General features: G+C 37.6%; 2 protein-coding genes across 2 annotated transcripts; one reads left to right on the forward strand and one right to left on the reverse strand.

Annotated features, from left to right (window-relative positions):
* Positions 1-1,006: 1,006 nt before the first annotated feature.
* Positions 1,007-10,530, reverse strand: LOC121406969. Its single transcript, XM_041597843.1, has 3 exons — positions 10,203-10,530; positions 1,906-9,439; positions 1,007-1,142 (listed from the first exon to the last, which is right to left on the reverse strand). Exon 2 carries the CDS (start codon positions 8,388-8,390, stop codon positions 2,763-2,765), a length of 5,628 nt encoding a protein of 1,875 aa, XP_041453777.1. The 5' UTR covers positions 8,391-9,439; positions 10,203-10,530; the 3' UTR covers positions 1,007-1,142; positions 1,906-2,762.
* A 1,244-nt stretch (positions 10,531-11,774) lies between these two features.
* LOC121409167 lies at positions 11,775-17,951 on the forward strand. The gene is made up of 4 exons (XM_041601012.1): positions 11,775-12,314; positions 13,313-13,437; positions 14,756-14,874; positions 16,001-17,951. The coding sequence occupies exons 1-4, from the start codon at positions 11,838-11,840 to the stop codon at positions 16,135-16,137; spliced, it is 858 nt and encodes a 285-aa protein (XP_041456946.1). The 5' UTR covers positions 11,775-11,837; the 3' UTR covers positions 16,138-17,951.
* Positions 17,952-21,799: the final 3,848 nt, after the last annotated feature.

Here is a 21,799-nt window from a genome sequence, read left to right on the forward strand (position 1 = left end):
GCTTTCTGCCCGCATTACTCTTTAATGAGATATCGATTCACCATGCAAACCTACAAAGATCATTAGAAATAGTTAAGTTTGTTTTGTAAGATGCGCATCATGTCGTTCATGACGACAAAATATGTTTTAAATGACCCGTTTTTAGTCCAGACCTGAATATGTAAAAAAAATATCCCGTTCTTAACTCTGCACAATAATTAAAAAAAGTAGGCTTATAAATTCCTCTTCTATATACCACAATATTTCATCTATAGAGTTTTGCGATGGCATTATTTTATTTAGTAGTATGTGTATACGTCATCTTTATGTTAATGGTTGAAATGTCTATTATATAGTTCGGTCATAAAAATATTTCAACTCTCGCTTCGCGATAGTGCTGAAAATAAAATCAAAATCGGATAACAAAATAACGAAGTTATTGAAATTTAAAGTTTATCAATATTTTGTGAAAACAGTTATATGCACATTATTGTGAATATTCATTAGGTGGGCTGGTGACGTCACATCTCCACGTTTTCTTATGTTATTACATGAAATCATAAATATTTCATTTTTTCATACAAGTATCTCCATATTATAAGTTGCGGCAATAAATAACTAATGGAGTTAATCAGTTTTCAATCCAATTGTTTTAGTTCTTGGCAGATTTGTTTTAATAAACTTAATTTCATATAATAAAATACAAAAGAATAAATGGGGAAATGACATCATTAGTCCATCTAATGAATATTTAGTATAGACATGCCAAGAACTGCACAGTTTCAATGGAATAATGCAAATGTGTAAAATTCAATAACTTGGTCATTTGTTATCCGATTTTTCAGCATTTTGCTTCGCTTCACTCTGTATATTGAGATATAGATATCTCCAGCCTGGACCATCCCTTTAATAGGTCAATATACAGGCGCGGATCCAGGAGGGGGCCGAGCCGGCCCTGGCCCCCTTTTTTTGACAACCTGCAGAAAAAAAATAGAAACTATGAAAAACAGAAAGAAAAGTGTGCCTGCCCCGATGATCAACAATACAAATAACGGCGATAAATGACACGTTCTCAAGTACTGGTTTAGCTAAAGACTTTATTCTGTAAAAGCTTCTTCTCAATCCGTAAATCCATCTCTATGCTTTAGCCAATGCCGTAAGAACTACAAATAAACAAAGTAAATAAACAAATTAAGTATATGAAAATAAAGGTAACAAACAACTAATCTAACAAATGATACAGATTATATATACATAAGATGAACTTGATTCTGCTTATATTAATCACGAAAACTATCATTTGAAGTGAACAATTAATGTCTAGTAGTGAATTAATGATTACAAAGAGAAATCAGGTTAATTATGTTCAAAACGGACACATATACTATAGCTAATTGATAACTGTGACTTAAGACTATAGTTCAATGATGAGAAACAACATATAGCCATTTACACTATGCAACTAGTGTATTACAGCACAAGATTAAATATAAATCGAATTAAGTTACTACAATGTAAACGACCCATGCATTCATTATTGCATTATATACCCAAATCACCTAGTGAAAGGAGAAAGTAAATAAAGATTAGTGTGAATGGAACCACATTCCAAAGTGGACAGTGGTCAGTGGACCCCACAAACAGCTAGATAACAAGACCCTCTTTGTTTCACAAAATGAGCTGCCCCTATAGGTATGTGTAGTCTCACATGCTAGACCCTATTTACAGAGTTATATTTACAGTATTATGGTATACATCATAACATCTCAATATCTTTCTTCCGTACTTATCATTTCCAGTATGAAGTATAAAGTATTTAAGACATTACAGATCAATAAAAAGAACATTCATACAAGAAAGAAACATGAAATAGACAAAGATATGCAGTATAATAATAATAATAATATGACTTTGAATAATGCTTACCACTGTGCCAGTTGGCATCAAAGGCAGACAAATCTCTGAGTTTCAATTAATTCTGCAGAACTGTTTCCTATCCACATCATCATTTGCTCCATCAAAGCAACATTAAAGGAAACATAGTTTTAACCAATATAGTTGAAAGTTCTATAAGTTGATATGCAGTACTGCAATAGCACTGCTCTCCTGTATTAACACGCAAGCATGCTGCTTGGCATCTTATCTGCAGTAACAATACTTAGATTATACCACCCTTCATCCCATTCCCTGTCACTATATACCTTGGAGGACTTCCTCCAAACAAACAAAGCATTGTTTGGATTATTATGGGATGCCAAATGAGTTCAGTTGAGTATGGTGTGCTGTTACACTCCCACCAAAATTACCCTAGGGTTTAATCATAATGATACATGACGAAGTAATTTTCTTAAGTTAAGCACTCTCTACTCAACTGAAAATTATATCAATAAACTTACTTATAACCCTCAAATGTAACTTCAAAGTATGAAACCACATGATCCTAACTCCTACAATATAAATTATGACATTGATATGGAGGTATACAATATAAACAATAATTTCCATTATCACAAGTGAAGGAGGCAACTATATCACATCGCCTTTGCAAGTTGCTATTATCATCAAAAACGGAAATCATGACAAATTTTGTTAACAAGTTTAGAAACTGAAAGAAAAAGAACCATTTCATTGTGTACAAAGCACAAAGAAGCAGAATGCTATAGTAACACGCAGGGCGAAAGTGATTCAAAGCATTTAAAGTATCCGAACTCCCAAAGCACGAAAGAAAGGCCTAATTGAAGTCAAAACAAAGAACGGATCGTTGACAGGCAACTACCTAAATATTAACTTGACGCCATGAGGAGAACTATCTTCTGAATGGGCCTCAAAAGCTCTGTTGGCCTCTTCAAAGGTCTTCCCTTGCTATCAAGTTCTTTGTTACCGACGCGAACACGGACCTTTCTCACCAAACCATCTGCATCCGGAGCAGCTGCGGTCACAACAGCCAGAGGCCATTTCATACGCGGTACCTCCTGGTCAATAACAAGTACTACATCTCCTACTTGGAGATTTCGGTGGGGCTTTGTCCATTTCTGACGCTCCTGCAGCCCCAGCAAGTATTCTTTGCGCCACCGAGACCAAAACTGCTCCAACAAGAACTGCACCCTTCTCCAAGCCTTTCGGGCGTACATGTCCGTCTCCGGGAATTCTCCAGGAGGGGGTAGCGGAGTGGTAGTCTTGAAGGTGAGCAGATGATTTGGCGTGAGTGGGGCATCTGCATTTGGGTCATTTATGTTGGCCATCGACAAGGGGCGACTGTTCACGATTGTCATAGCTTCATAGAAAAGGCAGCGTAGAGCTGTATCTGTTAACCTTCCTGGGCACAGATCTATTGTGGCTCTTAGAACATTTCGAATAGTTCGAATCTGCCTCTCCCATACCCCGCCAGCATGACTTGAGTGTGGAGCATTGAAAACGAATTCGCATTGCTTCTCTGCAAGATAAGCCTCCACCTTATCAGCATTCATTTCCTTCATTGCCGCCTGGAGTTCGTTTCTGGCTCCAACAAAATTGGTTCCTTGATCACACCGGATCTGCCGGACTGCTCCCCTGATGGCGATGAAACATCGAAGGGCAAGGATGAATGATTCAGTGGACATATCATCTAGCATCTCAATGTGTACACCGCGGGAACAGAAGCAGGTGAATAGCAGTCCGTATCGCTTGACTTCGGAACGGCCCCTTTTGACCATGAATGGTCCGAAACAATCCATGCCAACGAATGTGAATGGGGGTGTGGGCTCGGTGCGTTCTTCAGGCAGGTCTGCCATTTTTTGCACCTCTTCTGGTCTACGCAGTCGCCTGCATGTCACACAATTCCTCACTAACTCCGACACAACTTTGGATCCACTGACAATCCAGTATCCTTGTGCTCGCAACTCGTTTTGAGTGACACCTCTACCCTGATGATGGACCTTCTGGTGGATGTGTCGAACCAGGGCTTCAGTTACTGGACTTTGCTTTGGAAGAATGATTGGGTGTGATATTCCCATGGAAAGCTTTTGCAGCCTTCCGCCAACTCGAAGTACTCCATTCTCATCCACAAATGGATCGAGGGAATGGATCTTACTCGTACTTCTCACAGGTTTGTGGTGAGTCAGCAAATGCAGTTCTTCTGCATAGGCCTCTTTCTGTACCATCTGAATGATGGACAATTTCGCCTTTTCTCTACTTTGCACAACTGAGATATCCTTTGAGTGCCTGATTCTCTTGGCAACCACATTCAACCGGCACAATACTCTGATCATCATAGACCAGTTGGAGATCCTGGTAAGACGATGCAGTAGACCCTGTTGTGACAGATTGGTTGAGAATGTGGTCACCCTTACCTCAGGGTCACCATGCTTCAATTGATGTGGTACATCATCTTTGAAGCTAAGATTTTGTTCCCACAGAAAATCTGGTCCATTTAACCATTGCTTGGAATTAACTAATTCTTCCGGACCCATCCCTCTTGACGCGTGATCGGCCGGGTTTTCCTCTGTGGGAATATAATGCCATTGCTCTTGAGGAGTCCTATCTCTAATGAGTTGTACTCTATTTGCCACAAAGGTGTGGAAACGACGAGCCTCATTATTGATATATCCTAAGACCACACGAGAATCAGTCCAAAAGAACTCTTGAACTCCTTGAAGCTCCAGTTCATTCTTAAGCATTGTGCTCACCTTTGCCGACACCACTGCGGCCGTTAGCTCCAGCCTAGGTATGGTGATTACCTTGGATGGCGCCACTCTAGCCTTGGCATAAATCAGGCAACAATGCACTTCTCCCTTGTTGTTTACCAGTCTCACATAAGAGCACTGGCCATAACCTGATGTGCTTGCATCGGAGAAGTGATGGAGCTGAACAACTGATAATGGACCAAATTCATGGGGGTGATGACATCTAGGTATCTGGAGTTTCTCTAATTTCGGAAGCTCTACAATCCAGCTATCCCACGCTGGCTGCAAAGTCTCAGGGATTGGGTCATCCCATCCGATTCCGCTGCGGCACATCTCTTGTAATATCCGTTTCCCTTTCAGTACTACAGGAGCCACGAAACCAAGTGGGTCATACAAAGATGCCACAGTCGACAGAATACCTCGTCTCGTACTTGGTTGATCCTTAAGCGATATTTTGAAGCAAAGGTGATCGTTACCAACGTTCCACCAGATTCCGAGAGCCCGTTCAAAGGAATCCTCAAAACTGAGGTCTTGACCCGAAATCCCACTGGCACGTTCCGAGTCCGGAATGCTCTCAATGACTTTCTTGCTGTTGGATACGAATTTGTGTAGCCGAATGCCACCCTTCTTGCAAAGACTAACGGCTTCTCTTGCCAGACGGATAGCATCCTCCGTTTCTGGCACACTTGTTATGCCGTCGTCCACGTAGAAGTTTCTGCTTATGAAACAAGCAGCTAAGGGGAACTCATCCTTGTGAGCATTGGCAAGGTACTTAAGACCATAATTCGCACAGCCTGGTGAGGATGCAGCACCAAAAAGATGTACCGTCATCCGAAAGTCGACTGGCTTGTTCTGGGTCTCGCCTCCCTCCCACCATAAGAAGCGGAGGAAGTCTTTATGGCCTTCCGTGACACGAAACTGAAAGAACATTTTTTCAATGTCGCACATCAATGCCACCTCATGGAGTCGAAACCGGAGTAACACACCTGTCAGTGAATTTGTCAGGTCAGGACCTTTAAGTAGATGATCATTGAGGCAAGTGCCACCGGACCTTGCTGCGCAGTCAAAGACTACTCTCAGTTTTCTCTTTTGAGGATGAAAGACGCCATGATGAGGGATGTAATTTGTGCTCCCTTCTTGGCCAGCATCATGAGCACGTTCAGCATAGCCTCGTTCGATTATTTCGGACATGAAGGCCTTATACTGAACCTTGTATTCATCATCGCGTTCCATCTTCTTAGAAAGATGGCGTAACCTTACTTCTGCAAGACGCCTGTTGTTTGGCATCTCTGGCCTTTTCTTGAAGGGCAGCGGCATTTCTAGGTGACCGTCCTCATTCCGGGAGATACCTTCTCCTAGGCAGTTGATGAATTCCACATCATCCTGCGAGACGGACGTGTCACTATTTGATTCCTGCTTGAAATCAGGTTCCAATGCTCTTAAGACATCCTTGGGAGTTATTCCAGGACACTCTCGAGTTGCAACTCTTCCGCAGTGACTTGTGTCACCTTCTGGATTTGATACACCAATAATGCTCCAACCCAAATCGGTTTGAACGGCGTAAGGCTCTGTGTCATTGCCAGTGACAACATTTCTTGGTACTAAAGCTCGAGGGCAGTTGTACCCTATTAATAGCCCAACTTCACACCCTTGTAGAGCCGACATTTCTCGAGCTACTTCTTGGAGATGCGGGCACTTGTCGGCCGTATCCCTCGTAGGAATGTGTTCTCTGTCTGCAGGAATAAAACTGCGGGTGTAACTTTTACCAATGTTGAGCTTTGTGGGAGTTGTCATACCTCTTACTACAAGGTTGGATACAGAGTCACAATGAATCGTAGATGAAGACGTCATTGTGGACAGCTGTAACTTCACAGGTTGTCTCTGAACTCTTAAAGCCTCAGCCAAGTCTTCAAGGATAAATGAGGCATCGCTTTGTGTATCTAACAGAGCATATGTGAGTATTTCATGAGAAGGACATTGTTCTGAAGACACCCACACTGGAACAATCATAGATGTGTTGATTGATTTTCCAAAGTGTAATTTATGTGAGGTGGTGGATACATGATCCATTCCATCTTGGCCTCCTTGGACAGAGGACTGACTTGTGGCCTCTGTACCAACTCGATATTCATGGAGTAGAGATGGATGGCGCTTGCTGCACACATCACATGTGAGCCTCTTCTTGCACTCTTTGCTCATGTGCCCTTTACGCAGGCATCCAAAGCACAGTCCACCTTTCTTAATAAACTCTTTCCGCTCAGACAGCGTTTTATCTTTGAACTTCTGGCATTTCTCTAACTGGTGGTCTGCAGAGGAACACATGGCACAAGTCTTTGAATCCTTAGACTTTGTGCCACCCTTTTGCCTCTGACTGTTTGTACTATTAGAAGGCTTTTCTTCACCTTTGGTAGCCAGGGCAGATCCCCTCTTCAGGCCATCACGTTTGGCCTTGGAGGCCTTTGCGCCTGAATCTGCAAAGGATTCTTGTCCCTTGACAGCTCCTAAAGAGGAGATGGGATTATTTGCGATCTTTGCCTCTTGAGCAACAAACTTTGAAAACTTAGAAAATGAAGGATAAAATCCATTTTCAAGGTCTACAGAGACAATTCTGTTCCAACTGGTTATTAACCAATCAGGCAGTTTCCCTAGGAGTTTTTGATTTTCATTGCAGTCGTTTAAGACTGCAAGTCCATCAACATAAGGCATTGCATCATTGCAAGCCTTTAGGCAATCTGCAAACTTCTGCAAACCCTCCGGATCCCTTGCGGAAATCTTAGGCCACTTGTTGAGCTTGTCTCTGAATGCCTGCTGCACCCTAAATGGATGACCGTATCTTTCCCTAAGGCTTTTCCATGCACCTTCGTAAGCAGATTCTGTTGATCCGTAAAAGAAACCAGCAATAGCCTCTCTTGCTGGTCCTGTCACATACTGCCTGAGGTAATATAATTTCTCGGCTGCAGAAATTCTATCACCTATTAAGGTGGTGAAACTCCTCTCGAACTCTACGAATTCAAGAGGGTTTCCGCTGAAAGTGGAGGGAACCGGAACCGGAAGCCTAGTCCGGTACATGCTATCTGCAAGTGTCTGTGCAAACCCTTGCATATCTAATGTTGACTGAGGAGGCTTCTGTTGGCTGGCGATAGATGAAGTTCTGGAGAATTCTGACGGATTATCTACGCCATCATCGGAAGGAGGTCGTGAGGAAGCCTTGTCATGATAAGGCACCATTCGACGACTGGCAAGACTACCAGTGTCAGGGATTGGTGTTTCTTCAGGAAGCTGACTTGATTCAGCTCCTGGGACCTCACTTAAAGATGAGCTGAAGACCGACTGTGCATACTCTTGTTTCAAGAGTTCTCTTGCTATTTGCTTACGGTCTTCAGCATCAAAAGGTCCTACCAATGACCCTAACACCTCTTCAAGGGCATTTATACCATCCCTTACCATGGCATTCGCCCTGTCCATCCTAGTCGCCACTTCTCTAATGGGAGCCTTGTTCTTCCTCAAAACTTCGAAAATATCTACCAACTCCTTTTCTCCTTCTTCGAGACTTTCTATTTGTTGCCTGATCAATTCCTCCTCGTTCCCTGTTTTGACTACTTCCCGTGCTTCTTTCACTTTTGTTTTTAGAGTGCCATATGCTTTGAAAAACTTTCGCTCTATCTTAACTTCTTCACTGGCTTGCAAAGCTGCCATCTTTTCAGTGGGCTGTCTTTCCCTTGATGATTTTCGCGCTTGCGCATCTGTCATGATTGCCTTAACTTGATGAAGTAAATGTGGCAAAGATTTGTCACAGTTAACAGCCTTTACTTGCGCACCAAAATAAGGCACTTTGTAACTAACCAACAATTTATAGTTAAACAACTTCTAGCTGAATTACAATGCGATTTACACACAATATCTAACGCGACGCACGCACAAGGTTTTCCTTACCAGTGAATCTACTAATGAAAGAAGCACAATTATAGAAACAGAGATCTAATTAGACATTGAAAGGTCCTAATTATCTAACATTCTTAAAGGCATTATGATACATTTATGAATTCATACACGAATATTTACACATATATATGTAAACATGAATATTTCAAAACATATTCAAAATATCTTTCATGATATAATACTCGAGTCTTCACAATTAGATAATTGGTATTTACAAAAGAAATTCATTTGCCGGTATCACCTTACCATGAATCTTGAAGATCACTATATATATTTCACTCTTTGATTTAATTCATCATTGTTTCTAGGAATGAATACTTGCTCATTGTGATCTTACTTGAACTGATGTTGCTTCAGTAGATGAAGTACATTTGAACATCCTTGAAGTCGGCTAAAAGGAGGCGCATAACAGTTCACTTGGCAATGAGAGTTCAAAACTAACAGTTCCGTGAATTGAATATCGCTCTGAAGTATCCATGAAAGCTAATAATTGTCCATGAATTAACAGCAGTTCACTTGACGATGAGAATTGAAATTAAAAGTTCCACTGCAATCTACAATAACCTGTTAAAGATGTTGATCTGATGTCTTGTAGAGGATCCGTTGAGTGGAATCAGGCTTGTTGAATTTCCCATGCAGATTGGAACCATGTTGAAGTCAACTCTCTCCATAGTACGTGAAGTGTATCGCCTATGGCTCTATAGTGTTCTTACTGTGCCTGCCCCGATGATCAACAATACAAATAACGGCGATAAATGACACGTTCTCAAGTACTGGTTTAGCTAAAGACTTTATTCTGTAAAAGCTTCTTCTCAATCCGTAAATCCATCTCTATGCTTTAGCCAATGCCGTAAGAACTACAAATAAACAAAGTAAATAAACAAATTAAATATATGAAAATAAAGGTAACAAACAACTAATCTAACAAATGATACAGATTATATATACATAAGATGAACTTGATTCTGCTTATATTAATCACGAAAACTATCATTTGAAGTGAACAATTAATGTCTAGTAGTGAATTAATGATTACAAAGAGAAATCAGGTTAATTATGTTCAAAACGGACACATATACTATAGCTAATTGATAACTGTGACTTAAGACTATAGTTCAATGATGAGAAACAACATATAGCCATTTACACTATGCAACTAGTGTATTACAGCACAAGATTAAATATAAATCGAATTAAGTTACTACAATGTAAACGACCCATGCATTCATTATTGCATTATATACCCAAATCACCTAGTGAAAGGAGAAAGTAAATAAAGATTAGTGTGAATGGAACCACATTCCAAAGTGGACAGTGGTCAGTGGACCCCACAAACAGCTAGATAACAAGACCCTCTTTGTTTCACAAAATGAGCTGCCCCTATAGGTATGTGTAGTCTCACATGCTAGACCCTATTTACAGAGTTATATTTACAGTATTATGGTATACATCATAACATCTCAATATCTTTCTTCCGTACTTATCATTTCCAGTATGAAGTATAAAGTATTTAAGACATTACAGATCAATAAAAAGAACATTCATACAAGAAAGAAACATGAAATAGACAAAGATATGCAGTATAATAATAATAATAATATGACTTTGAATAATGCTTACCACTGTGCCAGTTGGCATCAAAGGCAGACAAATCTCTGAGTTTCAATTAATTCTGCAGAACTGTTTCCTATCCACATCATCATTTGCTCCATCAAAGCAACATTAAAGGAAACATAGTTTTAACCAATATAGTTGAAAGTTCTATAAGTTGATATGCAGTACTGCAATAGCACTGCTCTCCTGTATTAACACGCAAGCATGCTGCTTGGCATCTTATCTGCAGTAACAATACTTAGATTATACCACCCTTCATCCCATTCCCTGTCACTATATACCTTGGAGGACTTCCTCCAAACAAACAAAGCATTGTTTGGATTATTATGGGATGCCAAATGAGTTCAGTTGAGTATGGTGTGCTGTTACACAGAAAGAAAAGTAAGAAAAAAGTATCATACCCATGATGTGTAATTTACATCCTCGTAACGGCCAGCCCGACCTCGAAAGGAAACAAAAAAAAGTTAAGGGATCAATTTGCAAATAAACTTTATATAAAATTTTAGCTCGCGCTTCGCGCTCGCATTGCCTGTGTAATGAATCCAATTCAAGAGGATTAATGGCACTTATATCCAGTTCTGAAATCATTTTGCACACAATATTTTAGCTTGCACCTCAATCTTTCATTATTTTGTTTGATTTACACAAAAAACAAGATTTCAGCTTGCGCTGCGCGCACGAATTGTTTGAATTATAAGTTACCTATCCTTTTTGGAAATTCTTACCAAAATTTGTAAAAAATGCTCCTTCATCATGTCAGTATATCAAAAAATTAAGCTCGTGCTTCGCGCTCGCATTTAATTATTAACGGTTTGTGAACACATAGCTTGTTCTTTATTTAAATAAAAACGCGCTTAAACTGTCTAGTTTTCATGTCGGAATATTAAAAATTTGGAGTTTGCGCTTCACACTCTCATTATCTAATTGATGATACATGTATTTTCTTCATTAATCACGAAAGAACCGTTCTAATGGAGTCCCTTTTCACGTTACTATAATAAATTTTCGGCTCGCGATTCGCAATGTTTGGTTGGATACCATACTTATCTTATGATTATAGAATCTCCTCAGAATCTTCAGGTCAAAGTTTATAAGATATCAAAGAATTTATATATTAAGTCCACATATAAAAAACATATTCTTAAAACTTCAGTCTTTAGTTAGGACTAACCTAAAAAAAACAACAACAAAAATCAGATTATAGCGGCCAATCGAGAAAAATGTTGATGAAAATATTCTTCGTCCCCCCCCCTATCGGCGAAAGCTGGATCCGCCCCTGATATAAAATTATAACCCCGAAAATCGCGCTTCGTGCTTGCATATAATGGGCCTTCAAATATGCCTACATTTTTATACTCGCTCGCAATATATCAGTGCATGTATTTTCCCAAGTGAATGAAGTAAGTTATATTGGCCATAATTGTGATGACGCGTTGTGGCCTCGGCTAAACTCCACAAAAAATCTGACCCACTTACCCCCCCCCCCCCCCACCCCTCCACAAATATGACCGTGCCGGTGCTGCCATGCATTTATCATCAAATTACGTACCGGTACTTGATGTATACGAGATCTAGAGGGCGTGTCGCTTTTATCGCGGCGATTACGCAATTTTTCTGATGTGTAAACAATGACAAGACTAAATGTCTATTCGTGATCGTTTTGCACGGAACTTGGTAGGACTATTTTGGCTTTTACTAGCTGTAGTCGTTGTAGAAATTTTCCTTTTCGGCACTTGTTTAATCTGGAACCTGCCAACGGCTTACCTTCCAGCACAAGTATTACCCAAACTTGAGCAAACATTGGCCGATTCTATGACACGTAGCGAGAACATGCATCGGACCGTTGTCGCATCGCTCGCCTTGGTCTTCGGCGGGTTGATCAGCCACGGTACCGCTCAGGCACCGATTCCTCTTCGACCACCTGGCTTTTTCTACGGCACTGGATCATGTAATGCTCCTATACAAATCGAAGCCTTTGTAGATCTCATATGTCCAGACTGTAAGGCTGCTTGGAAAACATATCAGAGAGTTGCAGATTACTATGGACCAGACACAGTGAGATTTTCAGCTTTGATCTTTCCTCTACCCTATCATCGAGCTGCAATGGCTGCTGCCCAGGTATGACAACATCCTATATAGGCCTATAGGCTATGGGGTCCGGCTTGACAGAGAAGGTCAAGTTTAATATTAACTATTATGCCCAGAACCCAAAAAATATTTGTCCCAAGTATTGGTTCTTTTTTTAAAATTCACTATTGCAGTCAAGGATTAAGGCTAATGTATTGATATCAATTTTGTCACTAAAAAGGAAGAGTTCATATCGTAACAGCCACCCAAAGTCTGAAAAAAAATGATATATTTATGGGTGAGGGTGGCTGTTGCTAAACTAACTCTTCCCCCAAAAATATGAAGATGGGGATTTGAACCGATATAAAACTTGACATGAACAGTTACACTACAGTGCTATTAAAGCTTTAACCCGATGCACTAAACCACTTTGAGTTATGAGCAAGTCATGGCAGAATTGAGTGTTTTACATGGCTCTTTAGAAATTTTATACTTCTTTATTTATTATTGTTACATTTATCTTGGGTAGGAATCTTAGCAATTTGAGGATTGCTGGGTATATTCGCTGATATCGCCAATGATAATAGCGAGATCAGTGTTAATGTCATTGAATTTAATTCATATCTCATTTTATTTTAAAAATTTGTTCATCTAATATGATTTTGGGGGTTAAATATATAAGAGGAGTGGGAGGGTATTTAACTGGGCTTATAGGCCTACGTGTATGCATTAAATGATCATTAATGTCACATTTACAAAGTGCTCAAACTAGCTCTGACCTCGAAATTAGTTTGTGTGCTGAACCATCCTTTGTTTTGTGTAGAGATACATCTATGCCATCAATAGATGGCCAAACAAAATCGACTCAATAATGTATTTGGCCACAATGAGGAAGTATAAAGCCATAGCATAGCTACATATTACCAGTCTGTAGGCTGGAGACTGTACAAGACTTTGCTTTTTGCATACTAGAGTCTGAGTGAGTTTTAACAGGAAGTAATCAGTTGCATTTTTTAATGAAATGTTAATCTTTCTTTCTAATGGAACAGGGTGCCTTTGTAGCAGATATGCTTGATCCAAACAAGACATACAGCTGGTTTAACACAGTCTTTGACAAGCAAGCAGCACTCTATGATGGAAATATCTCAGAACAGCCTGATACGTATATTATAAAGTAAGAAGGCATTTCTATGTTTAGATGGTAAACTTGACTGTATGCATGACTGGAGATCTGCTCTTGGGTGCCAAATCAGATTTTATTAGTACTTATCCCCATATAGCTACACTTAAGTGTCAAATTGATTAATTATGTTAACATGCATCTGAAGGCAAAGTCTATTATTTTCACTCTTTGACTTCATATATAAATACATGTACTGTAGGACATTGAACCATATTCATTGTGTTAAAAAAGGACAGATTAGGGTAAATCTCATTTAGAACTTAAGCAGGTCATCATTCTTGTGATTATCACTCATGTAAATTGCTTATAAATTGACCTTTGTTGAAATGCTGAATGAAATATTAATAATATTTATTATTAATTTGTGAACAGCTTTATGAAGATGCCCTTAAGATAAACAAAACACACTGACCCCTTCCGTTTTTATTTTGTGATAATTCATACTCTTTAGATTTCATGGATTTTTAATAAATCCAGATTTGTCCTTGTTGATGAGCTAAAACTAATATGAGATTGAGATTTAGAATTGAATTCAAAGCTTGAAGGTTTGAATTTACACTGTAGATCAGTGGAGATTTAAAAAGAAATCTTTATTATTCAAATCAAACCAATGGTTCAACTACAGTAGTTTTTGATGCGTAGTCATATTAAAGAGAAATTCCAGTAGTTGCAGTAAACACTGATTTCACAAGAAAGTATTAAAACAAGGCTTAATTGTCAGTATATCATCGAGGATCTAGATCTGGTACAGTTACATAAACTGAACTTTGTGAAATCTTAAATCTACGCTGAAAAATGTTCAGACTGAAGATCCCCAACACAGATAAGCGCACGTGGGACAGTGTATAATTATTGCTTTGAATGTTGGGCCCGAAGCTCTACCCGAATCCTGTGCTTATTTGCTGATTTCTCAGCAATTACAAAATATCTTCCAGAATCCTTTGGCACATACGTTTTATTTATACAAACAGACACTTTGGTGGTCATTTCATTGGATTCTGTACGAACTCATTTTGATATCGTTACCAAAACTAGCATTTACCTTTAAAGGTTTGCTGTATACATGCAATATAGTCTATGTGATATTTGTCTATTTGTGAGCAATCCTTTATGAAAATATTAATATTTCATGTGTTATACAGGAGAATAAAAATAAAATAAAGTTGTGTTTTTGTGGATTAATGACAGAGTGTTGTTCTACCCTTGGTAATATGGTATAAAAAAGATGTCTAACTTTTAAAGCAAACATATTTGCCTTAAAAAAGCTAATTGTATTACAATTTTCTGTAAAACTTTTTCCCCTTTACAGTACCCTTTCTGAGTGGGCATCAGATGTTGGTTATTCTAAAGCTCAGTTTAAGATGCATCTAGCACGCAGTGATCCAACCCAATCATTAGCTAGGATAGAATTCAAGTATGGTGCAACACGTAAGTATTTTCAATATCTCTAAATAAGACAGAGAGAGAGAGGGAATATCTCGTCTTATATTGATCACACATCACCCCCTGCAAGGGTTGAGTTGATCCGGGGAGTTGATGTGATTAATGATCTGTCATTAAGTGAGGAGGGTCTGGAAATCTTTTCAGTCATGGAGTGATCTAGACGAACATTTTGTTTCTCAATGTCTGTACATTTGTTGTTATTTGTTATAATATTGTTATAATTTTTATAAAATTAGTATACTGTACTATTGTTATTAATGTTTTCATTATTATTTAATCTTAATGTTATTTTCATCATCACTATTATACATGTATCTGTTCTAACATTAGTATTTTTATATTTAATTGCTTATTCATTAATTTGATTGCCAATATTGAACTTCACACATGAAATGGACAAAAAAATATATTTTCAATCTCTCATTAATTTTCTACACATGAGTCAGTGTCCCGGGGGGGGGGGGGGGGGCACTTAGATTGACAAGTGGCACCATGCACGACCAAACAAACACGTAAAAAGGATGTCTTTTTCAAGATATGGCACGTTACGTAAGTAACGTAATAAGGGTGTCAAGAACACTAAAATAAAGAAAAAAGGGTATCTATTTTGTTAGGAAAGATATGTGTTTAGGGTCAAATTTGCGGGGGTATGAAAAATCAAGACTAAAATGTTTTATAAAGCATATGTACTTTTTGCCCCAGGAGTCAGCACTAGGTGTTTAGAGTACGATTTGCTCGAGTGGGGGTGTACTAACTAAACCCAATGGTGTAGGTAAGGGTAAAACTGACGATCAACGTCCTCGACGTATCGCTGTACTTGTTTAGGGTTGCAATTCAGGGAATACTTGCCCATAGTATCATTTTGTTTCCAATACTTGTTAAGAGTAGGGTTTCACATGTCAATACTTTTTAAGGGGTGCATTTTCAGTATATGGAAAATACATGTTTAGGTTGCTTTTTGAGATCTCATGGTCGCGCATGGTATCCACTCATGGATAGAAGTGGCCCCCCAGGGGTCAGTGTCTGTACAGTAGTGATAAATATGGCAGCCCTGATCACACAAGTAATGAGATATTCACTAAATGGTTATTCACTCTTCTCTGTCTGACAGGTGGTGTTTACGGCACACCTCAGACCTTCATCAATGGTGCAGTTATCTCCTCTCAGCCAAGCTGGACATTGACGGACTGGAAGAAAATTATAGATCCTCTCCTCGCAAAGAACAGATATATCTTCAGACACAATTAAGCATTTTCCTGGAATACACACAAAGGTCAGGGTATTTTCATGCATACATTGGGCTTTCTTCCATCATTAAAACAGACCCTTCCCCCCCAAAAAAAAAAGAATAAATGATAAATAAATAAATAAAATAAGTCTTCCACTGTACTTTCACGGCACATTTAAGATTAGTACTGATGCTATAAAAAAATTTGTCAACATACTTTGAAGCTGTGCCAAAGATGTACACTTGAATAATAGTTAAGAAATAAAAACTTGTAAAAAGTCATAGAAAGCACCTAGAGATATTGCTATGGTCACTGATGTATGAAGCACTATATAGATGTGAAAAATTGTTCTTTTTCTCTATTACTTTTTGAAAGATATATCAAAACTTTATGCAGAAATGTCTTGTTATTTTTTAGCATAGCTGATGAAGCAAAGGGCTCAACAGATTCTATTATCTGATAATTATGACATGATGAATGATTATCATGATGGAAATGGATTTTTTGTGTGAATAATTGTCAGATGAGCTGCTACTAGTCACTGTTTAATTGTGAAAATTTTTCTAGCATTGCTTCCTTTTTGCTGATTGCAATGATGAGCTGTTGTGTCATAGAGTCAGTAGTCAGTCTCCCATTCCCTTTTACCATCATGCCAGTGTCTAATCCAGTGATGTAGCAAGTATAAAAAATAACATAATCATTATTTTAGATAGACTGGGTTGATGTTGGATATGGTATTTGTTAATTTGGTCCATGGAGAGAAAAAAGTTTGGTGATTTCAAATAAAAATCACAAAATTCACAAACTTCTTCAATAACATCGTTTTCCTGTTATATGTATTCTATATCTTCATCATGTTACTCTCACTGCTTAATTCTACTCTTCCCTTCAGCATCAATTGCAGGAAATGGTATCAAAACTTGAACCTTTGGCATTAAAAAAATCACTTTTAGCAGGATACAGTAATCAACCAAGGGAGGTTTATTATGTAGACTAATGTGTTACTTTATAGTGATATTGCCTAATTTAGAGTTTTAATTACCCTGGTAACATAACCACATCAAACTTAGTAATTTATTGTCACTGAGGATTTCAAAAACTTTTACTGATCTTATTTTGGGGAGACAAAGAGTTATGCTTGTAATATTGTTTAAAACACGAGATTATGACTCTCTTTTCTTTAACATGAATTCACTCTTGTAGATGTGAACTTGTTAGTTTAGGCACCTTGTTTATTCTAAGAGATAGAAGAAAGCATTTTTACAACAGCTGCTCTGCTTCTAATTTGATGTTGCGATATGTGTCAAAGTGTCTTAGGCACCATAGTATGAACAAGATAATATTATCACAATGGTAATAATCATATTGTCACTTATCATAAGTGACGAAGATCTGATTAGATTCAATGGGTCAAAGGTCACATAGGTCATTGTCTTTCTGAAAATTCATGTTTCGCCTGATGTTTTGCTTGTAAATGGGAGCAACAACAGCTCAACAAAAATGTGTAATGAATATATATGCTTGTTGATTGTACATCTACTGCATTTTTTATTAAATGTAAACATGGAAGATCTTAAATGTTGTAATCCTAAATACACCTATATACTCTTTCCATGGTGCTATCTACATGTATGTGAAGAAATTACTATAAACTCAAACATGTCAACTCTACTTTTTGGAATAATTTAGTTGTCTAACTCTTATTATTTTATAGTTTTTTAATTGCTTGAACTGTCTTCAATTGTAAAAAATGTCAAATGTAGTTGTGTTGTTAAATGAATATTGTAGATGCAGAACGTTTTAACTTAAAAATACACATCAATATAAACTATAAAGAATGCTCATAGAATATAGTAACGAGTGTGATTAGTTTGTCACAAAAGAACATTTGAAAAGGTCAATATATCAACATTACAAGATAAATATCCTTCCGACATAAGCTGCTGGTGTCAGGAACGTGCAAAATGCTCAATCTCAAGTGATTATACTCTAATCCAGCTTAAAAAATGAATAAATGTATTTACTTGGAGAAATACTTGCTGTTAAATAAACATTTCATAGCCCAGTGGATTAGTCTTTGGACTCTGAAACAAAGGTTCGTGGGTTCGAATCCAAGCCATGGCGTAATTTCTTTCGGCAAGATAATTATCCACACTGTGCTGCACTCGACCCAGGTGAGGTAAATGGTTAACTGGTAGGAATTTATTCCTTGAAATGCCACCGCGCTGTAAAAGGCTGCGGGGCTAAAGCCATACTAATATGCAATTAAGCGCATTGGGATGCATTTGGCAGTGATACATGTATGCGCTATATAAGCATGTTGGTATTATTATTACCATTTGTTTATTCATTATTTTATTTATTCATTATTTCATTCCTTTATTGCTGATATATACTCAGGATGGCACGTATCACCGAATTATAGAGGTATCCCATGAGGTCAACAATAAAAGAGATTACAACAATAATAAACAATATATGGTTTAGACAAGATGCGATATATTAGAATACGAAACATGTATTGTTATATTACTTTTTATTTTCATATGAAAATCAATTCATATGTATTATTTTCAAACACTAGTTAGGTTGCATATAAGTTGTTCAGTATCTTGGTTCATGTGAAACGTTTTTTTAGCTTTTACGAACTGATTTACATTCAAAATCGATGGTTCGTTTTCTTAATTGTGCAATAATTGTCATCTCTAACTTCGATCAATAAATAAATTAAATATGGTTAATTAACGCTGGGAATTTATAATTTCATGATGACTATATACTCGTCAACATGTATGAGGGCACGAAAAGACGCTACGTTTGTTTTATATATTTTACCAAATAAACACGACAAGTAAAGAAAAATTATATCTAAAGTGTACGGGTCATTCCATGCCAATTCACCCAATGAAAGTACAATTTTGCACCAGACGTTGTAGACCTCTCGGAATTCGTTGTAAATTGGTATACATAAAATTCACCATGGCCCAAGCACAAAACAAAAAAAAATAGTCAAATCGGTCCATCGGTTCTCGCGCTACAGCCCGCCCTTTTCTCCTTGTTTTGACAAAAATGGGTGTGACCTTCAACTTTCAATGGCCATTGTGTCGTAACGTGTTGACCAATTTTCACGAAACTGGTACCATTTAATAGGAAATTCAGAGAGGAATCCAAAACATGCATCAAATAATGTATTGGAGCGATTTATAAGGTCATGACCCTTGACCTTTTCTTTGACCTTGAATTTGACCCCCGGACAAATAATTTTTTGACTTGATTTTCGTGTATGTTAATTATTTGTATGATATTGACAAAATATGTTAAAACCAATGATGATATTTTATTTCTTCACCTTTAAAAACTCTTCCAAAGATATCATGAAATTTCACTCTAGTCCCACATATTGATATTCATGTTAGTAAAGTGTTCACCAGTTACATGATTTCTTCCAATCTTTAAGTCACAGTATGCAAACACATGATAAGAAATTAAGCTCATCAGTTCACAAATGAAACATTAAACATTTATGCTCATGAATAGGTACATGTATCTGTTTAGGCATTTTTATGTTCAGCAATATATATCATATATGTATATTAGGGATCCTTATATAAGCATATACTCAACAATTTGATGATAAAAGTACCGGGTAAACACTTTACTAAGAAGAATATATACATATAATGATATATATTGCTGAACATCAAAATGCCTAAACAGATACCTACTCATGAGCATAAATGTTTAATGTTTCATTTGTGAACTGATGAGCTTAATTTCTTTTAATGTGTTTGCATACTGTGACTTAAGATTAGAAGAAATCATGTAACTTTTGAACACTTTACTAACATGAATATCAGTATGTGGGACTAGAGTGAAATTTCATGGTATCTTTGGAAGAGCTTTTAAAGGTGAAGAAATAAAATATCATCATTGGTTTTAACATATTTTGTCAATATCATACAAATAATTAACATACACGAAAATCAAGTCAAAAAATTATTTGTCCGGGGGTCAAATTCAAGGTCAAAGAATAGGTCAAGGGTCACGACCTTATAAATCGCTCCAATACATTATTTGATGCATGTTTTGGATTCCTCTCTGAATTTCCTATTAAATAGTACCACTTTCGTGAAAATTGGTCAACACATTATGACGCAATGGCCATTGAAAGTTGAAGGTCACGCCCATTTTTGTCAAAACAAGGAGAAAAGGGCGGGCTGTAGCGCGAGAACCGACGGACCGATTTGAATAATTTTTCTGTTTTGTGCTTGGGCCATGTTGAATTTTATGTTTACCAATTTACAACGAATTCTGAGACGGTCGGGTGCAACCACTGGGTGAATCCAGATGGAATGACCCGTACTTATCAATGAATGTTATGACTATACGAGGTAAAGATCACTTGTGAATGCGTTATTGAAAATGTGGTGATTAAATCTCTGGACCTTATAAGAGAAATGATATTCTCTATCCGTGATTGTATTATTTTATCCCGTATTCTCTTTGCATTTATACGTGGATACTAATTTTTTTAATAAAAGCCAATCAAAAAGTGTGGAATGTGATCAATTTTCTTGATTTATTCATATGTTTGGGGGAGTAATGTTGTCTTTCATTATTTCTCCCATTCTTTTTTAATTCTTGCTCCATGACGCCCACTCTCTCCCCCTCTCTCTCTCACACGCACACACACACACACACGTAACCATACCCATAAACTCCCTGCTGGCAATATATTCCCTAGCAACACCCAACAAAATAAATCACATGCATATTTAAATTTATATTTGGCAAAACCTTTATTCATGGATCACAAAATGATGAATCGACTGGGATTTATTTGTGAAGTTCTAAATGTAGAGCCAATTATTCTATCTTGGGTGATATAATTAAAAAAAAATGGGAGGGGATTTAAAGGCCCCATACACTTTCATGATATCCACCGTACTGGCCAGGTTTAAGTTTGATGGCGCCTTCATCAATCGGGTCACTATCTACCTTAGATGTGGACCTCTCATATAAACATGATGGCGTCTTGGTTTCTTTTTAATGAGAGGTAATGTAAAACATAAGCATGAGATGACCATCAGGTGACTGCTCTTATTAGAAAAGATAGTAAATAGAATAATACGCCTAAGTAGTCATATGCCAGAAACAAGGGGAGAAAGAACGAGGGGGTAAAAGGGGGGAATGGGGTCAACAGTACTATAACTCGATTTGGGAAAAAGTTACGTCAGTTTCAGGACGTAATGCTCTCTGAAGAAACTACACTTGTAGATAAAGGTAAAACTAAGATCAGAAAACTAAGATGCGGAAAGGGTTATAAAAGCAAGGTAGACGGGGGGATGTTGAAAAGGTAAAGAGATTAGGGAAATAGAAGTAGGGTATCCAGTAAATAGAGAAAACGAGTCTGCTGGAAAGAAACAGTGAAAACAGTGTGAAGGTGATTTCACATTGTTATATAGGCCCTATCTATAGGCTTACTGTTCTTTCAAGCAGTGAAGATGAATGGAAGAAAGTAGATTCAGTATGGAGAGAGAAAACAGGAAGTAAAGGCAGGAATGATATAGGGGAACAAATGGAGAGGGAAGAATAGAGAAAAGGGGTATTTTAGAAAAATAGTGGACGAGTTCATTTTGGACTTTATTTTAAAAAACACGACCATTTCTCCCTCCTCTACA

The sequence above is a fragment of the Lytechinus variegatus genome, chromosome 2 (assembly GCF_018143015.1).
Source record: "Lytechinus variegatus isolate NC3 chromosome 2, Lvar_3.0, whole genome shotgun sequence".
Taxonomy (NCBI): domain Eukaryota; kingdom Metazoa; phylum Echinodermata; class Echinoidea; order Temnopleuroida; family Toxopneustidae; genus Lytechinus; species Lytechinus variegatus.